The sequence below is a fragment of the Gorilla gorilla genome, chromosome 15 (assembly GCF_029281585.2).
Source record: "Gorilla gorilla gorilla isolate KB3781 chromosome 15, NHGRI_mGorGor1-v2.1_pri, whole genome shotgun sequence".
In the NCBI taxonomy this organism is placed as follows: domain Eukaryota; kingdom Metazoa; phylum Chordata; class Mammalia; order Primates; family Hominidae; genus Gorilla; species Gorilla gorilla.
Genome location: NC_073239.2, coordinates 86005107 through 86026745, shown reverse-complemented (window position 1 = coordinate 86026745; position 21639 = coordinate 86005107). Strand labels below are relative to the sequence as shown.

The window sequence follows — 21639 nt, the reverse complement described above, 5'->3', positions numbered from 1 at the left end:
ATATTTAGATGTTTCAGCACCATTTGTTGAAAAGACCATTTTTGCTCCATTGTTTTGTCTTTGCTCCGTGGTCAAAGATCAGTTGATTATACTTATGTGGGTCTGTTTTTGGCCTCTGTTTTGTTCCATTGATCTATTTGTGTATTTGTTTGCCAGTATTATACTGTCTTGATTACTGTATATTTGTGGTAACCTGAAGTCAGGTAATGTCAGTCCTCCAACTTTGTTCTTCAAAATCATGTTGACTATTATGGGCCTTTTGCCTCTCCTATAAATGTTAGAATCATTTTGCTGATATGCATAAAATGAATTTGCTGAGAATTTGAGTGGGATTGCATTGAATCCATAGATGAAGTTGGGAAGAACTGATATCTTAAAAATACTGAGTCTTGACCGGGCATGGTGGCTCAAGCTTGTAATGCCAGCACTTTGGGAGGCCTAGGTGGGCAGATCACCTGAGGTCAGGAGTTCAAGACCAGCCTGGCCAACATGGTGAAACCCCGTCCCTACTAAAAATACAAAATGAGCTGGGCGTGGTGGTGGGTGTCTGTAATCCCAGCTACTCAGGAGGCTGAGGCAGGAGAATTGCTTGAACCTGGGAGGCAGAGGTTGCAGTGAGCTGAGATTGCGCCATTGCACTCCAGCCTGGGCAAAAAAAAAAAAGTGAAACTCCGTCTAAAAAAAAAAAAAAGAATATCTGTCTATTTATTTAGTTCTTTGATTTTGTTCATTAGAGTTTTATAATTTTTCTTATATAGATCTTGTAAAATCTTGTTAAATTTATACCTAAATATTTTATATTTCAAATTCCACTTATTCATTGCTGGTATATAGGAAAGTGATGGACTTTTGTATATTAACCTTATATCTCGCAATCTTGCTAAAATCACTTCTGTATTTTTTTTTTAAAGAAACACTACAGATACACTTAAAAGCCTCTTTTACTATGTGTGTTTATCCATAAACAATATAAAGTATTGTTTTGTATATTTAAAAATACATGCTTAGATATTATCCCTTTCATATCCTTTCAAAACTTGCTTTTATTACCATTAGGTGTTCAATATTTATTCATGTTTGTTTACATGTTTCTTGTTCACTTTAACTGCTGTATGATGTTCCATTGTGTTTAGACTCCACCTATTTTATATTCCAGTGGAATTTATCCATTCCTGAATTGTTAGATATTTATGTTGTATATAGGTCTTCTTGATATTATGACCAATGCTTCAGTGAACTTTCTTGTACATTCCCTTGTGCCACTTTGTGAGAATCTGTCTAAATTATAACGTACATTTCCCTGATACCATATAGAATTTGAGATCTTCTATAATATGTTTGGTATTTGGGTTTCCTTTTCTGAATGGTTATATTCTTTGCCTCTTTTCCTATTGGAGTTTTAAGAATTATTTATAGAAATTCTTTGCATCTTCTAGACATTAAGCCATTACCAGTTTTGTGCACTGCAAGAATTCTTATAAATTCAGGCAGTCCTATTCTGGTCCTTCAGTTTACTCCAGGGGCCAGTTTGCTGGAGTTAAGTCAGCTTCTGTTTTTACTTCTGGGCTCCCTTTATTCTTACTTAACATTTATGAGTTATGCTACTAAGGTGGACAATCCCTTCAACTGTCCATCAGAACGAATTTGCTTTGTCAGTTATGATTCATTTTTTGTTCAATAACGCAGTATAGAATAGTGGTTAAGGGTCGGGGCTATAGAATCTTTACTGCTTGCTTTTGAATCTTAGCTCAATGACTTTATTGTGTGATGTTGGCATATTACTCTTTTGTACTTGGCTTTATCATCTATAAAACCAATGAGGTAGAAGAACTATTATGATTACCATTTTATGTTTGATGAAACTGAGGCAGAGGGAGATTAGGTCAGAAACATGAGCAAGTAGAAGAAACATGCGCCTCTCTTTTAACTTTTTGCTTTTGCTAGAGACATAAGTATAGAGAAATACTTATCTAATTTAAAAAAAGTATAGTAGCAGAAGCAGTGATAAGTCACTGACCCACAGCCTCAGTGTTGGGAGAAAACCATAGGAGTGGAGACTATAGAGAACTAAAGTGCCCATACCTAAGTCTGTTTGTAGTGTGGAAAACCATTTGTGCATTTTTCATTAAAATAAAGTGACAAAAACCCAAACCATGATTTTCATGACCTTAGCTTGATGTTTTACAGAATGGTAAATTTGTAAGAAATACGTAATTTAGATACTATCCTAGGCCAGAGAACTCATAGTTGAAATAGGCCAATCATAAAGAGAACACTGTGGGCCACACTTAAGACATCAGTTTGGTGGACGACTTGATTTGCATTGACAATGGAAGGAAGAAGAAATTCAAGAAACAAAGGAATTCAAGTAGCAAAGACAATTTCTTTCTAGGAGCAGGAGAATAAGTATGATTTGGCTTCTGTATCTTCTATTTTTTATTATAAGAAGAAATCTGCTGTGGCAAAAAGTCAAGCAGTATAGGAAGGTAGAAAGTAAAAGTTTTCCAACAGTATATACCCAAATTGAAAGGAGGGACTCAAAAAGTTATTTGTGCACTTGTGTTCATAGCAACATTATTCACAATAGCCAAAAGATGGAAATAACCCAAATGGTCATTGATGGATTAGTGGATAAACAAAATATGCATACAAATATATATACGATGGAATACTATTCAGCCTTAGAAAGCAAGGAAATTCTGATACATGCCACGACCTGGATGCACCTTGAAGACATTATGCTAAGGGAGTGAGCCAGACCTAGAAGGAGAAATATTGTGTGATTTGACTTATACGAGGTTCCTAGAGTAGACAAATCCATAGAGGCAGAAAGTAGAATAGTGACTACTTGGCCGGGCACAGTGATTCACGCCTGTAATCCCAGCACTTTGGGAGGCCGAGGTGGGTGGATCATGAGGTCAGGAGTTTGAGACCAGCCTGGCCAACATAGTGAAACCCCTTCTCTACTAAAAATACAAAAAATTGGCTGGGCGTGGTGGTGGGCGCCTGTAATCCCAGCTACTCAGGAGACTGAGGCAGGAGAATCACTTGAACCTGGGAGGTGGAGGTTGCAGTGAGCCGAGATCGCGCCACTGCACTGCATACTCCAGCCTGGGCAACAGTGTGAGACTCCGTCTCAAAAAAAAAGAACAGTGACTAGGCGCTGGGAGGAGTTATTGTTTATTGGGTACAGTATTTCAGTTTGGGATGATGAAAAAGTTCTGAAGGTGAATAATGGCAATGGCTGTACAACAGCACAAATGTACTTAATGCCACTGAATTGTACACTTGAAAATGGGTAAAATGGTAAGTTACATGTATATATATATATTTTACCACCATAAAAAGTCTCCCAACACCAGCCTGCCAGTTATAGTTGGCACTATAAACAGCTTCTTTTATAGCCATCTAGATAGAGCTATGCAAATACAAGCATAGATATGCGAGTGTAAGCATACTGTCAATGCATAGATATGCGAGTATAAGCATACTGTCAATGCTCATTCTTTGGAGCACTCATGTAGGTGCCAGGTATTTCCCAGTGAACAAAACTGACAAGGTTTCTGCTGTCATGGAGCTTTTAAAAATTTTGTTTTATGCAAATGGATATTGATGTACATTACTGTTTTATACCTCATTTTCCCCCTTAACGGGTATCTTTGGACATCTTTCTGCATTAGCTTTTGTATAGATCTAACAACTTAATGGCTTCATAGTATGCCCTTGTGTGGATGTGCTATCATTTGTGGCTGCATTTTTCATTGAATGGAGTAAGGGAGGTGGAGGTGTAGAGCTTGCTATGGTTTGCTGCTGTTGTAAATTAAATTTTTATTAGGAAAATAGTATAGCCTTCTTATAAAAAGTCAGTGCAAAAAAAGTAAAAGTAAAAAGTAAAAATGGGAAAAAACAATAACAACCAACTAAGACCCAGAGTTACGCAGAGTTAAGAGCTGGGCTGAGCCATATTCTGTCTAGATCCTATTACTGTAAGAGTCAGGTGATTTCTTAGTTATCATTTGTATGGTGTTCCACAGTCAATGAGATCATATCAAGAAGATTGCTTTGAAAACCATTATGCTAGAAATATTACTTTAAAGTTCTTTGATTGCAAGCAGTGGAAGTCATCTCAGGTTCTATTAAACAAACAAACGAAAAAGGACTTCCATGAACGGGTTCTAGGTAGCAAATGAAGAAATATTTAAACAACTCTGGAAAGACAGGAACAGGGTGGCTTTAGGAGTCTCAATATCAGTGCTTATCCCTTTCATTTTCTATGTCTGCTTAAGAATCAATTCCTGGGAGAGATGAATGGCCTAGAGAACATGTGCCTATTGATGGTGAAGCAGGGAGAGTCCTGGGTTTTTGTGCACCATGTGAATCTTATGGAGTTGGGGAGGTGCAGTTTTGGAAAGGATGGGATTCGAGGCTGGCAAAACCATCTGTCAGCCTTGCGATGTCAGCTGTTTTAACCACAGATTCTTATTTCCTTCTTAAGGAGGAGATGACCGCCGGGTTCTGCTATGGCACATGGAACAAGCCATCCACTCCAGGGTCAAGCCCATACAGCTGAAAGGAGAGCACCATTCCAACATTTTTTGCCTGGCTTTCAACAGTGGGAACACTAAAGTGTTCTCCGGAGGTAAAAAGGGAGATTCTACCTTGGGAACGTCAGTGTGGTTGGGATTTTAGAGAAAAGAGTGTGAAAATAACTCCTTATTTTTCTTCCTGTATTTCATTGAGCTGTGGAATTACTGGTTTCTCATAGCTTGTCTTTTCTGCATTACAGCAGTATTATATATTAGGATAGTGTGTGTCTTTTCTCTCTTCTCTTTTGTTTTCTTTTCTTCACCTGTCTTTTTCTTTATTTCTCTTTGGCAGAAAACTTTTCACATTGCAGTCTGGTACACAGAAACACACACAGACACACACACATATTTGAAACAATACTTAACCTTCCTATTTGTGGCACACTCTGATTTTTTTTTATTCTATTTGATTTCATTTTTAAAGATTATGCTGGCCATAATGCAGATGAATGTCATGACCCACAGATGGCTCCTGTTTGAAAAGTGTTGTGTTAGGGTACAATTGGAATGGCTGGTGCTCACACCAACCTCTTGGTGATGGCTTCCATCAACCATACTCCTTCTGACCCCACATTTCTAGTTCTGACGTCTTTTCTGAGCTGCAGATTTTCCCACTGGACATCTACCTGTGTTCCAAAAGCAACTTAAATACAATAGATCTAAAACCAAGATCATTAGTCCTCCCCTGAGTGAAAATTTCTTCTTGTCTGCTGGATTTTCTTTCTCAGTTACGACCATTCACCCAATTATATAAGCTATTAGGTTTAACTTTAAGAAATTGCTGACAATTAACCATTTTCAACTTTAAAAAGTAGCAGTTTCACATGGTTCATTCTACCTATGATCTTGGAGTCATCCTCAAACCTGCCTTTCTTACATTTACACATCTAGTCTGTCACCAAGTCCTGTCAGGTCTGTCTTGAAAGCCTCTCATACTTATCCGTTAGTTTGGCCTGGATTTTTGCAATGGCCTTCTGTGATTTCTGTTACCACTCTCTAATTCTCCTTTGAATTCATTGCATACGCAAGTTTACTTTTAAAAATAAAGACTGGACCATGTGAACCATTGAGCCTACAGTGCCTGAAGAATGAAGTGTAAACCCCAATCTATCTGTCTGGCCTGACCTCCCTTCCCTGAGTTATACACTGTAGCCCACCAAACTATTTGTCATTTTAAGAATGCACTGCATGGTACTATTTTGCCCTTGTGCCTTTTGTTCATGGTGTTCTTCCACCTTAATTGTCCAGTCCCCACCAATTCCCCTAAGCCTTTCATTGGTAAGAGTTTTGAGTTATTTGAGTTTCTCTTCAAAGGTCTCCTTCTCCATGTACTTTCACCCTGCTTATGAAGGAAATAATTGACCCCATAGCTAGATCATATTGCTGCAAGGCAAACCCTCTTGTTGCTGTTAGTTGTTTGTCCAGTTGGACTGTTCTCAAGTCCAATTGGAGTTCTCAAGGACAGAGTAGAATCTTATTCTTTTTATATACCCAAGACCTAGCACTGTACCTGATACCTAGAAGGCATTAGTATGGGTTTACTGATTTCATTGGTTTGTACCTACAGTAGAATTTACAGCCAGGCCTTTGTTTAAGATGCCCTGGGCCATATCTTTACTGCTACTTTTGCTTTCTATTTAAGTGACTGTTGGTTGTGCATTTTAGCATAGAGTGGGACTTTTTTCATGTTTTGTCTTCTTATATTCAGGTTTTAATTTTTTTGCTATACAAACCATTTGAAGGCAGGACTACACATATCATGAATATAATTTATATCCTTTGATAGAATAAGGAGAAATACAAGATTAAAACTTTCACATCATTTGGAATCACAGTCATCAAATTTTCATGCTATAAAAGATGATGAGGCTGGGCATGGTGGCTCACACTTGTAATAGTCCCAGCACTTTGAGAGGCCAAGGCAGGAGGATTGCTTGAGCCCAGGAGTTTGAGACCAGCCTGGGCAACATAGTTAGACCCCAACATGTTAGATCTCTACAAAAAAAAAATTTTTTTTAATTAGCCAGGCATAGTGACACATGCCTGTAGTTCCAGCTACTAGAGAGGCAGAGGTGGGAAGATTGCTTGAGCACAGGAGGTCAAGACTGTAGTGAACCATGATTGCACCACTGCACTCCAGCCTGGGCAACAGAGCAGGATCCTGTCTCAAAAGAAAGAAATAAAAATATTTAAAAGACAAACAGAGCAAGATCCTGTCTCGAAAGAAAGAAAGAAAGAAACATTTTTAAAAGACCATGAGGATAGAAATATTAACAAACATTTATTGGGGGCTTATTAAGTGATCAGCCCTATTCTGAATGCTTTTACAGATGTACTCTTATGCTTACAGTTACTCTATGATGTTATTATCCCTATTCTGTAGGTTAAAAAGTTAGGTCATAGAAATGTTAAAGATTTTATTGCAGGTCTCATGATTAGTGAGTGTTCTGCTGAAAAAGAAAAAAAATAAAGCTAGTGAATTGATTTGTCAATGATCATTTAGTGTTTTTCTTGATGGCCACAGTTTTGTTTTGTGTTGTTTACCCCCCACTTTTTTTTTTTTGAGATAGCCTCTCTCTGTTGCCCAGGCTGGAGTGTGATCATAGCTCACTGCAGCCTTGAACTCCTGACCTCAAGCGATTCTTCCACCTCAGCCTCCTTAGTAGCTGGGACTTCAAGGGTGTGCCACCACTTGGCTAATTTTTTAATTTTTATTTTCATAGAGATGGAGTCTAACTATGTTACCCAGGTTGTAGCCACAGTTGTTTTTTTTTTTACATCATCCACTGGATAATACACATTGGGAACTGTTACTATGTTATACTTGGATGCCATTATTTTTTAAAAATTCTCTGTAAGAATGTCCTACCCTTCTTAAATTATTTCTATAAATCTTTTTTCCAGTTAACACTTCTAATTTGTATTAGCATTGGCTTTGTTCATATTTTTTCCCTGAAAACTTAAAAATACTAAATTGTAATGTGGACAGGGACCACCTTGCACGAATGATCAGATGTCTGCTTTTTCTTTTGCAGGCAATGATGAGCAAGTTATCCTCCATGATGTTGAAAGGTAAATAGATTGGTGGTGTGTGAAGGTGATTGACTTTGTTTTTCATATATGAAGAGGCAAATATCTCTTTAGACTAAAATAGTTTTTGTTTTTTGAAAAAAACAGCATGAAACCAGCTGTTCTTTTCTAAAAAAAATCCTACAATAGTTTGAAATAAATAAAGTTTTGATTTAAAAAGGAAAAAGGGATTTGAAAGTTTTGAAAGTTGGCATGAGAGTGTACTTTTTAGGTGAAAATTTAAAACGAGTTTAGAAGAGAAGGAACCATAATATTTAAGAACAGTAATAGCTAATATTGATTGAGTTCTTACTATGTGCCAGACACCATTGTAAATGCTTTGTACATATTCATTCATTTAATCCTCACACTCATTTTCTGAGGAGATACTATTGTGATCTCCGTTCTAGATCAGGAAACGGAGTCACAGACATGTTAGATAACAGAAGGTCAGGTGGTACTAAAACCTGAACTTAGGCTATCTGGCCTCAGAGCCATGCTCTTCATCACCATGCCAGATTGCTAGGAGACCCCTCTCCCATCCTGTAGGCATCAGACTTGGCTGCTTTAAAGCTTTCCCTTGCTTTTTGAAAATCAAGTATGACCCCCAAATCTGTACACAAGCAGATGCGTTCTGTAATAAATGAAAATACAAAACTCAGCTATTGAGTCACTTTTAAATATGCTTATTTAGCACAAAAATTATAAAATCTCTAAAAAGAGTCCTTAGTAGTACCTTTTTTTTAACCTGAAAGTTGACTACCTACCTTTCAGGAAATATAATATTTTTTGGGTTTAGCTAGGTTGACTTTCTTCTAGAAATGGAAAAGATGGCACCCTCGGTATCAAAGTGCTGGGACTCTGCACTATGCTTGTGTGTATGTGTGTGCCTCTGTCTTGCTCTCTTATCCCCCAGCAGTGAGACATTGGACGTGTTTGCTCATGAAGATGCAGTATATGGCTTGTCTGTGAGCCCAGTGAATGACAACATTTTTGCCAGTTCCTCAGATGATGGCCGGGTTCTCATTTGGGACATCCGGGAATCCCCCCATGGAGGTAGGCTCACTGTGCAAAAGACTGTTGGACTGTGTTGAACAGTTTGATGTCAGATTCATTGAAGATCCAATTTATTACCTCAGTATCTATGTGCAAGTGATGTCAAGGGAAAGGAAATGTGAAACACTCACATGGGGGCATAAGAGGTCTTTGGAGGCCTTATCCTCCACCTAAATACTCAGGAGTGAGGCACCTTTGCCAGTCCTTCTCCACCCTCCTGTGACTCTCCACAAACCCTTGTACTTTGGTGTTTAGTGCCCCAAGGAGCAGAAGTTGTGGTGCTGACATGTAACTATTCTTGATTATTTACAGAGAATGGGGGCGTTATGCACTTTCCTGCATCCTAGTTTCAGGCTTGTTATTTTGTTGAAAGAACCACCGAATCTCAAATTACCTGTGTATAGGATCTTAAAATGATGGCAAATAAACTCTGTTTAAAGGGGATTGTCTGTGTGAGTGCCTCCTCTGAATGTGCCCTTTGACTCTCTGATGTGTGAAATGAAGAAGTTGCTTTGTTGACTTTCTCTGAAGTTCTTCAGGAAATGCATCTTCTCAGCTCATTTCCTACAGAGAGATTTCTGTAATTCTACCTGTCTTCAAAAGGCCCCTTCCTCTAGTACCAGCCTTAGTGCCACTGCCATACCCACCGTGGCCTTTAGTGCAGATTGTAATGATCACAGCTGTGTACCTAAATTTACTATCCTGCCTGCTTTGTCTGGCAGGATCTGGGTCTTTTAACTTTACTATGTTCTAAACATTTTACATTCTGGGCTGTGCTCATTATTTAGGTTCAGGCTATAAGAGAAGCTTGTTTTTAGGGTTAGGCAGGTAAGGTAGCACGAAGTAGCAGCTGTGGTCGAGTCACTGTGGGCTTGGTAAGTGAAATTCTCCTTTGTCTGAACTGCCTGATGGCAGAGATGACTGAGTGCTTTACCTGCTCAGAGACCTGTGAAGTACTGCATATGGAGGTCATAGACTGAGAAGTGCTTTCTTTGTATTACTCTAACAGGTCCCATAGGAGTATATCCTGCTAGGTAACTAAGTGATTTCTTCCTCACTTGGAACCTGCTAATTTTTGTAAAATGTTGCAGGGTTTCTAGGTGAAGTTGATTACAGACTGGCTAGATGTTAGGGAGCATTGTGAACCAGAAGAGAAAAACCACACCATTGTGTTTCACCACGTCTTAATTTTGTCATTGTTTTTTTTAATCTTCATCAAATCTGTGCATGGTTTAAAAACTTTTCTAAAACTAATACAATTGGATTAAAAGCATAATAATCCTACCAGTAATTGGTTGTGAATTTTTTCAGCTCATGTGGAATTCAGTTTTACTTACTGTAAAATGGCTTATTTTCCCATTTTTAGTGGCCGTTTCTGTTTTGTCTCAAGATCTGATAGCTGCTATATATATTTCTGGGTGTTATAGCTTAAAATGTGGTTAAATGTGTTTACCTTGCTATGTATAGGACTCATGGGGACCTTGTGAGTAGAGGTGACTGGTGGGATTATGTGCTGTTTTGGGGCTCCAGGCCGTTGGAGTGGTTATTAAAGAGTGCTCCGACCTGTATTCACATTCCTGATTATCTGCCTGCCAGTGGCCCACAGGTACCTGGAGTGAACTGATTATAATTTTTCTTTCCACAGAGCCCTTCTGCCTGGCAAACTATCCATCAGCCTTTCATAGTGTCATGTTTAACCCTGTGGAGCCCAGGTTGTTGGCCACAGCCAATTCAAAGGAAGGAGTGGGACTCTGGGACATTCGAAAACCTCAGAGGTGAGCCCCCTTTATTCATAGGTGTTAAAACTTTCCCCTGCCTCATTTCTCAGGTAATGTGACCAGCCAGTAAGTGTTGTAAGGACCTCTTTGGCAGTTATCTCTGCTGGGCATTTCTTAAGATATATAGTGTCTCTCAAGCCAGGAGAGCTTGTTTCCAAGGAATAGACAGCGACAAATCCGTACTCCTTGCTGAGGAGGAATCATAAACAGTAATCTGGACTGTAGACAGGGTGAGTTTTAGGCAATTATCTGAAGTAGTCAGAGCATCCCTTTAGTATTGCCTTCTCTCTTCAGACCTAGGGTTCCCCAGATGCATAGGAGCTTTTGGTATGGGGTGGGTGGAGGGGAGGAGGTGGAGGTGGAGATTTGCCAAACTTGTTGCTGCTGAGCCAGGGGTTCTTAAGCCTAGGTTGGAGGGGATCCCTAAGAGGGCTTAAAAAATACTGAACTGCCAAAATTATATGAAAATTATATATTGTATATTCAAATAAGTGCATTTTCTGTTTATCAAAAGGACTAATGACCTTTATAGTGACAACAACAAAAGGTTAAGAGCCATTGCACTGTGGTGTTCAGGACCTCATGTGTTTCTCCACATGGCACTATGAAAAGAGCATACTTAAGACAAACCTGAATGATGGCATGAATCACTAATGGGGGAATCTCAGGCATCATTAAAGGATGTGGGAATGGGGGTGAGTAGCAGGCTCTTTTATGTTCCTTAAGTCCCATGGGGGAGGGACTACTTTTTATGGCACCTGTACATAAAGTTGGCCATGCTGTATTAAAAAACTTCCGTGTATTGCTAGCTACCTCCTCTGGAAATTCTGCATAGATGTAATTTCCCACTTCGTAAAGCAGTGTTGCAGAAGAATATCATGGAAACTAAGTGATGTTATAATTTATTTCACGGGCCTCAGATGAAAGGAGTAGTTAAGTACAGAAGATTATCTTCCTTGATGATTTTTACTCCTAGGTGATTCTCTCCATGGGGCAGTAAGATATGGTTGGAACTATTGTAGCAGATCGGTGTAGCCCAGAGGGATGTCCCTGTCATTGAGCAGGGCTCCCTAAGCTTCCTCAGGGCAGCAGAGATTTCTCCTGCCCCCTCTGTTGCATAGGCACCTGGCTCTTGCTTTTACAGTCTATTAAAATGTGTGTAGTGGCAGGACCCCTGATGTGCCTTTGCACTATGAACTTTAGGAGGCTTGCTGTCTGCCAAGAAGACAATTGTGTTCATCTGCAGTGTTCTCTGCTACTTCAGGCTCTTTAGGAACAACTGTTCTGCCTCATCCATATTACAAAAGGCAGGATTTGGACAAACTGCACCAGCCTTCTCTCAACCTACTATCTCTCCTGCTTATAATTGCAATGAATAGCTGGCAACTGGAGTGGGGCACTGAGCTGTTTATCTCCAGTGGAAAGCTTGAGTAATTCATGGTGTCTGCGGTGTCTTGAGAGAGGAGGGGAGTGTGGATATTTTAATTATCCCAATTCTCTCCCATTCTCTTCCACCAGTTTCTTACCGTGCATTATATGGGCCCTCCCCCACTTTCCACTTGTCTCCTCACTAATAAATATAGTTTCTTTCTTGTTAAAAGAATTGAAAGTGATGATGATTATTGTATTTTTACAGTGACATTTATTGGTTTGAGGGTTTTATGCAGAAAAAAATAAAAACAAAAAAACAAGTTCCATCTCCAGATTATCTCTGTTACTTGTATGTTTTTAAAATGTTTGTCTATCAGTACAGTTCTGCTTCTTTCTAGTGTCTGTAGTCACTCCAGAGGTAACTACAGTGAACAGTTTCTTATCTTTCCAGAACTTAATGTAATGTATATACTACTATGCATATGCATCCTTTAAAAAAATTGAGACAGAAGGAAGCACGTAGTAATACTCACTGTTCTCAATTTCTTTTTTAAATTAACAATATGTTTTGGAGCCTTTTTTCATACCAACACTAACAGATCCAGCCCCTTCTTTTAATGACTATATGGCATTCAATTTATATGATGTACCCAACAACCAGGGCTTCTTGTTTCCAGTTTTTGGTCATTATAAACAATGTTACATTTAACCTGGTTATAAATCTATCTTTATAACCAGGCCTACTTTTGCAAAAATATCTGTACGGACTTTGCTACATCAAAGGATGCATGTTTTTAAATTTTTGATAAAAACTGTCAAATTGTAGCCCCACCACCAAAGGCTGTACTAACTTACAAATCTACCAACTGTGTATAAGATTGCATGTGTCTCCAGACCTTCACCAACACTTGAACTATTGCTAGTATTATGGGGGGAAAATGATATCTTGTTTTGAGTTCTTCTTCAATTATGGGTAAGGTTTTATAGTTTCTTTGATAACCTACCGTTTTCAGAGCCCATATAGGAGAAAAGTTGCCCAGTAAGGCTAATTGACAATCATGACTAATTTCTTTTTGGAATAAAAGAAGGAGCATAGTGCCATGGGGACTAGGATGTTTTTGCATTTATTTCAACTCTTCTAAGGTTCTACAAGGTTTTATGGGTGTCAGGCAGAAAAGGAGGATGAAATATCCTTGGAACTCTTCTTAACTTAGCATCCACTGGTGTTTGGGGATGAAATTACAGATCTTTTCTGTTAGAATTCCCTCAGTACAAGTTGGTTTGGGGGAAGAGACCACTCTTTTTCTTTTCCATGTAGGATTAGTTATGCTGAGTTGCAATAGATAATTTGTCTCTTGAGCACAGCTGCCTAGAAACCCCAACCTGGATTTTGGGGCAATTTTTAATCTGTTGGGAGGACAAGCCTGGAACACGATAGAACTTTTTCAGGGATACTTCAAGTGTAGGGAGAGATTTTAAGGAATTTGTAAATCCCCTATAACTGCAGGTAAAATTGTATGGCTTGTGTATCTGAGTGAACACATGTCATATTTTTTCTAGGGATGGTAGAAAGTTTTTACCAAGTTCTCATAGAGACCCTTGACTCCAAAAGGATAAGAGTTGCTTGGTGTTCTGATTGCCCTAGGTTTTAAACCTGTTGTGGTTCCTTATCAGGTTTTTAAATGACTTCTAGCTTGTAATTGCACAGGCATGTGGGTGAATTCAGGGCCTGCTGTCCTGGAAACAGATAATCTCCTTGGAGCAGTGATGAGGGTCTCACCCTGAACACCTTCTCCTTCCTGGCTTAACCTATCAATGCTTGAGTGATTTCCCTGTCTTACCCCAAGCCTACACTATACCTCTCCACTTGGTAGCCTGAAGGTATAGGAGGAGAGTCAATTTTGTCCCACTGCTGCCCTGAAATAAGCTGATTAGAGGGCTGGCTGGCAGAAAAAAAAATGTCAGCTCTAAAGAAGACTTGAATTATAATATGATCAGACTTCCTCATTGTACAGATTAAGAATAAGAAACTAGCCCAGTGAGGTAAGGGGAGGAAGAAGAGCTTGATGGTTTAGTGTAGGAAGTATAGGCTCTGAAGCCATACTTGGTTACAGATCCAGGTAGTACACCTTAATAGGCATGTGATCTTGAATAAGTTACTTCACCTCTCAGTGTCTCATAATAATAAATAATAACTAACATTTATTAAGCATTACTTGCCATCGGAGTATTGACCATCATATGAATAATTACCTCATTTAATCCTTTTGATAACCCTATGAGGTAGCTTCTATTATTCTTATTTTAAGAAAATCAAGGCACAGAGAGGTGAAATAACTTGTGTGTTATTTGTGTGTGTGTGTGTGTGTGTGTACATATATATCATCCTTCCCCTTTCCCCTGTTTTTCTTTTTCTTTTTTTTAGTTTTTAGAGACAGGATCTCACTATGTTGCCTAGGCCTCAGCCTCCCGAGTAGATGGAATTATAGGCATGAGCCACCACACCCAGTTCCCTCTCTTACTAAATCAAATAGGGTCCCTGTACATTCTAGTTTTCTTTCATCTGTGCCTCCTTACAATAGAACTTTTTCAGAATTCCTCTCAAATTTTTCCAATATGGACCTGTCATACTCCGAAGTCTGAGTCCTTTAGACTTCCTGTCCCTGAAAGTTAAAACCTTTTTCACTGTCTCATGGCCTAGAACCTGTTCAAACTTCTTACCTTTTATAACCCTGGAAATCTGCATATACTATTTATTTTGCTGCAACACTTTAGAACAGAGGTTGTAAACTAGCTGCCTATAGACCAAATTCAACCCACAGAGATATTTTGGTCTACCTGATATACTAGAGTTTGAAAAATTACAAAGTAAAATTGCAGTTTCTTACATCTCTTGAAAAAGACAAAAGATCTGATATTGTCGGACCTTTATTCTCATATGGCAATAGTCAGCCAAAACCTTTATGATGTTAGTTAAGGGTCCAACCACTTCTTGATGTCTTAATACAGGTGTATCCCTCATTTACATTACTTGCCTGACCCTGTAGACACTGGAGTTGGAAAGTTCTGCTTTAGGGATTTTAGTGGTGATGAGTGGTCACTGGGGAGGAGAGGCTTGAGTGTAGGTGACTGGATAAAAAAACATTTCACACTTACAAGTGTACATTGCATGTTCTGACAAGGTTTCATTTATTTCGTTTAGATGATTTCTGCTGTTTTCACAGGTAACCTCCTTTCTCACTGCCAGTGTCCCAGTTATATCTATCTTGGGCTGTTGCAGTGCCCTCTGAACACTTTTCAGAACTGAGATCCTCTAATGTCTAGAGAATTCAGGAAAAGCAAAAGTTTCCCCTGCTCTCACTCTACTTGTCTCATCCTTTTCATTGCCGGTTTTAGCTGTCTGCTTACTCACTACCTCTCTCCCTTCCAATCTCTTTATTTTCTGTCAGGAACTGTTAGTTCTATGACAGATAACAGTGTCTTGCTTTGACAAGGATAATAAAGAGAGTGGTTTTTTCCCCACTCAATAATAAAACTGGGGCAAGCCGAGAATCCCTATAAAGACTTATCTTATAAGACGGTGCTTTCACTAGTCGTGTAAATGACGCATCTGAAAATGGGCAATGAGAGCAAGTTCCTACTATCGGGAAATTGCTCTTAGGTTCTCTCTGGGTTTGGGGACCTGTCAGTTAACTGTCTGTTTTTTGGGGCCTGGGCCAATCCTACTTCTATAGAGACCAGATTAAATGAAACTCTGCCTTCTGAACAAGCCAGACAATCTCTGCCACATTGCATTTGAGGGTTGCTCCTACCATTATAGGAAAATAAAGCCCAGGGGCGTAATGTCAAAGGCTGGAAAAGGCACTCATGCTCTGATGTTTGTTGAAACTTTAATGAATGGGGCTGCCCTGAATTAGCCTCTTTCCTTTCAGAATGCAAGGCCATCAGGGTAGACAAAGATTTCTTAAATTTCTTAAAACCTCAGAAACACTATACATCAAAGAAAAAATTGACACATTGGATTTCATTAAAATTAAGAACTTTTACTCAGCAGACACCACCTTTTTTTTTTTTTTTTTTTTTTTTGAGACAGGGTCTTGGTCTGTTGCCCAGGCTGGAGTGCAGTGGCATGATCATGGCTACTGCAGCCTTGACCTCCAAGGCTCAAGCCATCCTCCCACTTCAGCTTCCCAAGTAGCTGAGACCACAGGCTCATGCTATCATGCCTGGCTAATTTTTAAATGTTTTTGTTAGAGACAGCGTCTCTTTGTGTTACCCAGGCTGGTCTCGATCTCCTGGGTGCAAACAGTCCTCCTGTCTCATCCTACCGAAGTGCTAGGATTACAGATGTGAGCCACCACGCCTGGCCAAAGACACCATTAAGTAAGTGAAAAGGACTGGATGCAGTGGCTCACGCCTGTAATCCCAGCACTGTGGGAGGCCGAGGCAGTTGGCTCACGAGGTCAGGAGTTTGAGACCAGCCTGGCCAACATGGTGAAACCCCGTTTCTACTAAAAAAAAATAGGAAAGTTAGTGGGGCGTGGTGTTGTGTGCCTGTAATCCCCACTACTCGGGAGGCTGAGGCAGGAGGCTTGAACCCAGGAGGTGGAGGTTGCAGTGAGCCGAGATTGCACCACTGCACTCTAGCCTGGTGACGGAGTGAGACTCTGTCTCAAAAAAAAAAAGTAAGTGAAAAGATGAGCCAAGAACAGATCAGAAAAAAAAAGCATAATACATACATTGAGTAAGAATATCCAGAATTTATAAAGAAGTACAAATCAGTAAGTAAAAAACAAAAAATCAATTTAAAAAATGAGCAGAAATATTGAACAGGTACTTTACCAAAGAAAATATCCAAATACCCAATAAGCATTTGAAAAGTACTGAACTTTATCACTCATGAGAGCAGTGCAAATTAAAACCACAATGAGTGTCGGTATACACCTAGAGTGTTTAAAATTAAAAAGACTTATAGTATCAGGTGTTAACAAGGGTATGGACCAACTGAAACACTCACACATTTTAGGTGAGTACAAATTGGTACAACCATTAGGGAAATCTATTTGTCAATATCTACTAAAGCTAAACACCATAACTCCATGACCCAGCAATCTCACTCTTAAGTATATCTAAGAGAAATGAGTACCTATTTCCACCAAAGACATGTACTAGAACGTTTACAGCTGCTTTATTTATAATAGCCACAAGCTAGGAACAACCTAAATATCCATCAAAAGAAAATGGAAAATGGATAAATAAACTGTGGAATAGCCATACAATAGAATATTACACAAACATAAATAAACAAACTATAAATACACACATTGACATGGATGAATCTCACGGTCATAATATTGAATACAAGAATTCAAATACAAAAGAATCTCTACTGTGTGATTCCATTTGCATGATGCTCAAGAACAGGCAAGTTATGGAAGTCAGAATAGTGGTTACCTCTGGGTAAGGTATTGACTAAGGAAGGCATGAGAGAAACTTCTGGGGTTCTATATCTTGATCTGGGTGGCAATTTCATGGTTGTATACCTATATAAATTTTTATTGAGCGATGCCCTTAGAATTAGTGCACGTTACCATATTATGTTGTATCTTTTTTTTTTTTTTGAGACAGAGTTTTGCTCTGTCTCCCAGGCTAGAGTGGCGCGATCTCAACTCACTGCAAGCTCCGCCTCCCGGGTTCACACCATTCTCCTGACTCAGCCTTCTGAGTAGTTGGGACTACAGGCGCCCACCACCACGCCCGGCTAATTTCTTTTTGTATGTTTAGTAGATATGGGGTTTCACCTTGTTAGCCAGGATGGTCTCGATCTCCTGACCTCATGATCCACCCGCCTTGGCCTCCCAAAGTGCTGGGATTACAGGTGTGAGCCACCGCGCCTGGCCTGTATTATGTTGTATCTTAAAATTTAAAAAAAGAATCCAAGGCCACTGTTGTCTTCAAGTGGGTATTTATCTTCTTCCCTACGATTCCAGTGGCTGTGGCAATAACACTGGCTCTTTACAGAGCTGCCTTAAAGGGACAAAAGAGAGAACGAGAAGAGTCAGGTGGACCTAGAAATTTTGGTGGTATTATAGAAAACTGCAACAGAAAAGCTGAAGATAACTGGGATTTGCTCGTCACAATGATTAGCTTTAGTCGGGGGCATGCCTTCTGGTTATTAAGCTACTCCCTTCTTTCGGTCTTCTACTCACCCATCTTTACCATACATAGGTTTACAGTACTCATGCAAGTGTTCTGTCCTCTGAACTCCTTAATAAAAAGCTTGCTTTCTCCCAAGCACTGTATTCCTTTCTTAAACTTCTTTGTTTTTTTATTAATGTCATCGTCTGTCTTATAATCATCCTGGCTGAAATCTCAAAGTCCATTTGCCTCTTCTGCCTCTCCCTCCCTCTGCCATAAACATCTTTGCTCTGTGTTAGTGCTTGGCCACTCTTTTCATTCCTTAAATCCCTACCCCATTTCATATCCATTTCCGTCTCTCCACAAGGTTCTGACTGCACTGGCTCCTTAGCTTGCGTCTCTTCTCCCTTTGCACCACCCCCCAAAACACATACACATAGAGGATGCTTTCTCCTGTTTTCTTGATTTTTCTTTACGTGTTCACGTCATAGTTACCAAGATCAAATGGTAATCCATCAGGGAAAACTTCCTTGCTAGATCTCTCTGTTACATACTCTTAAAGATGCTTTTACTCACCATGTCCCCCAGCACCTGGCACTATTTTGGCACAGAGTGTATGTTGAATGAATGCAGCCGTCCCTAACTTCTAGAGGAAAGGATCTCTCCATTCAGAATCTCTGTAAAGTACTTATGATCTGTGGCATTCATGTTGCACATTTCAGTTGCTGCTTTTGCCATCATTAGTTATTCATATGCTATGTCTTGTCTCCGGGTAGGCCAGTATTTGTCTTTGATTTCCTTCCCAGTGCCCAGGAGCTGCTTCACAGAAAGGAGGCATTTGTCCTAATATGTATTATTACTTGTGTTTTTCTATGAATTTTTAAGGGCAGGTCCGTGTTTTATTCATCTTTAATCTCTAGTGCCTAGCACAGTGCTTGGAATATTATGGAAACTTAGGAAATATTGAATGAATATATAGTGTTATACTCATCCCAAAATAGTCAAAGCTAACTTTTAGAAAATACTTCCAAAGCTAACTTTCTATAATGTTTATGGACCTGTTAATCCCTGAGTATAATGACATGAATCCAAATGTTGTATCTCAGGAATAAATCCTTAGAAGAGGTGTAAGGTTTCTTGCTGGGCTTTGAATGCCACCGTCAATTAGTTATGTGGCAGAGAGCCAGGTATTCTGGTGAAGTTGCTTTGTAGCTTTTAAGCCACAAGGTGGAGTTGTAGAATCAGTTTTGCCCACTGGAGGACACCAGGTCACTTGTTTCCTAACCCAGTGATTCTCAAACTTTAAGGGGCATCAGAATCACCTGAGGAGCTTGTCGAAGCACTCCTTCCTGGACCCCATACCTAGAGATTGAGTTGTTGGTTTGGGGTGGGACCTTTGATTCTGCCATTATTTAGCAAATACCCAAGGTGATTTAGCAATTTTGTTGGTCTTACAAGATGGAAGCTGTGGTTAATCAGAGAGGTCCATGTTGAATTTGCTCAAGTTCACTCAGACCCAGGGTCTTTGGGGTTTAGGCCAGAGATTGCTTGCGTCCATTCCTTCTCACCAGACACAAATGTCTTTTATGACAAGAGACGTCGCTTCAGACCAGAGCATCTGGGGAATGCCTGGTAAATGGAGGGGAGCTCTGCAAACAAGTATCATTTCATTTTCTTCCTTTCGTATTCCCCAAGTCCAGTTATTCAGAAGTAGATAATATCAAAACCTAAATCAAATGGACTTTCTTATTTTATGTTTTAATTATTTATTTATTTATTTATTTTTTGAGACAAAGTCTTGCTCTGTTACCCAGGCTGGAATGCAGTGGCACAATCACGGCTCACTGCAGCTTCCACCTCTTGGGTTCAGGCGATTCTCCTGCCTCAGCCTCCCGAGTAGCTGGGACTGCAGGCATGTGCCACCATGCCCGGCTAATTTTTTTGTATTTTTAATAGAGATGGGGTTTCACCATGTTGGCCAGGTTGGTCTTGAACTCCTGACTTCAAGTGATCCACTCATCTCAGCCTCCCAATGTGCTGGGATTACAGGCATGAGCCACCGCGCCCAGCCAGCTTTCTTATTTTAAAATCAAATGTTGACTTTTTCTTCTTAAAAATTTTTATGGTAAGACTTTTTTTCAAATATGTGTAAAAGTAGGCTGGGTGCAGTGGCTCACGCCTGTAATCCTAGCACTTTGGGAGCCCCAGGCAAGGGGATTGCTTGAGGCTAGGAGTTCAAGCCATGCCTGGGCAACATACACCGTATCTCTACAAAAGTATTCTTTTAAAAATTAGCCAGGTGGGGTAGTGGCAGAATCTGCAGTCCTAGATACTGGAGAGGCTGAGGCAGGAGGATCGCTTGAGCCCAGGAGGTTGAGGCTGCAGTGAGCCGTGACTGCACCACTGCACTCCATCCTGTGTGACAGAATGAGACCCTATCACTAAAAATAAATAAAAATTTAAAAAACAGTTAAGGTGGGCACGGTGGCTCATGCCTGTAATCCCAGCACTTTGGGAGGCCAAGGAGGGTGGATCACCTGAGGTCAGGAGTTTGAGACCAGCCTGGCCAACATAGTGAAACCCTGTCTCTACTAAAAATACAAAATTAGCCGGGCGTGGTGGTGGGCGCCTGTAATTCTAGCTACTCGGGGGGCTGAGGCAGGAGAATTGCTTGAACCCGGGAGGCAGAGGTTGCAGTGAGCTGAGATCGCAACCATTGCACTCCATCCTGGGCAAAAAAAGCGAAACTCCGTCTCAAAAAAAGCAACACAAAACAAAAAACAGATAAAAGCAGAATAGTAAAAATAATATTTACCTATTCTGGGTATTTCACACTATGTATAATTATTCAGGGTTCTCCAGAGGAACAGAACCAATAGGATATATGTATATATAAAAGAGAGTTTATTAGGGAAAATTGGCTCATACCGTTACAAAGGTGAATGATAGGCTATGTGCAAGCTGAAGAATGGGAAAAGCCAGTAGAGTGGTCAGTTCAAGTCTGAAAGCCTCAAAACCAGGTAGGCCGACAGTAGAGGCTTCAGTCTGATGCCAAAGGCCCAAGAGCCCCCAGGAGGCCACTGGTGCAAGTCCCAGAGTCCAAAGGCAGAAGAACTTGCAGTCTGATGTCCAAGGGCAGGAGAGGAAGCAAAGTATCAGGCTTGGAAAGAGAACAAGGAACATCAACAAGCTGAATATCCCCCTTTTTCTGTTAGCTTTGTTCTAGTTACACTGGAACAATGCCTGCCCACATTAAAGGCGGGTCATGTTCTCCCTGCCCACTGACTCACATCTCAGTCTCCTCTGGAAACAGCCTCACAGACACACACAGCAACAATGCTTCAGCAGCCATGTAGGCATGCCTGAGTCCAGTCAAGTTGACACCTAATATTGGCGATCACGATATGTGACCTTCTGTCTGGCTTCTTTCACTTAGCATCATGTTTTTGAGATTCATCCACATGTATTAGTGTCTCATTCCTTTTTATGGCTAAATAATATTCTATTATATATACATTACACAGATATGGATATACACATTTTGTTTATCCATTCATCTAATGATAGCCATTTGGATTGTCCCATCTTCTGGCTATTGTGAATGATACTATCATTAACATTCGTGAACAAATTTTTTTTGA

The 21639-nt window shown here is 39.9% G+C and overlaps 1 protein-coding gene across 7 annotated transcripts in view; it reads left to right on the top strand.

The window, feature by feature from the left end:
* DCAF5 (DDB1 and CUL4 associated factor 5) overlaps positions 1–21639 on the top strand; it is a 99478-nt gene that overhangs the window by 26370 nt on the left and 51469 nt on the right. For 6 of the 7 annotated variants that reach the window (XM_031001769.3, XM_063697925.1, XM_063697926.1 and 3 more), the window contains exons 2-5: positions 4496–4639; positions 7622–7658; positions 8572–8711; positions 10357–10486. In XM_031001769.3, coding sequence (XP_030857629.1) covers positions 4496–4639; positions 7622–7658; positions 8572–8711; positions 10357–10486 — 451 coding nt within the window. The remainder of the gene's footprint in view (positions 1–4495; positions 4640–7621; positions 7659–8571; positions 8712–10356; positions 10487–21639) is intronic. The other variant, XM_031001770.3, reaches the window with a different exon arrangement.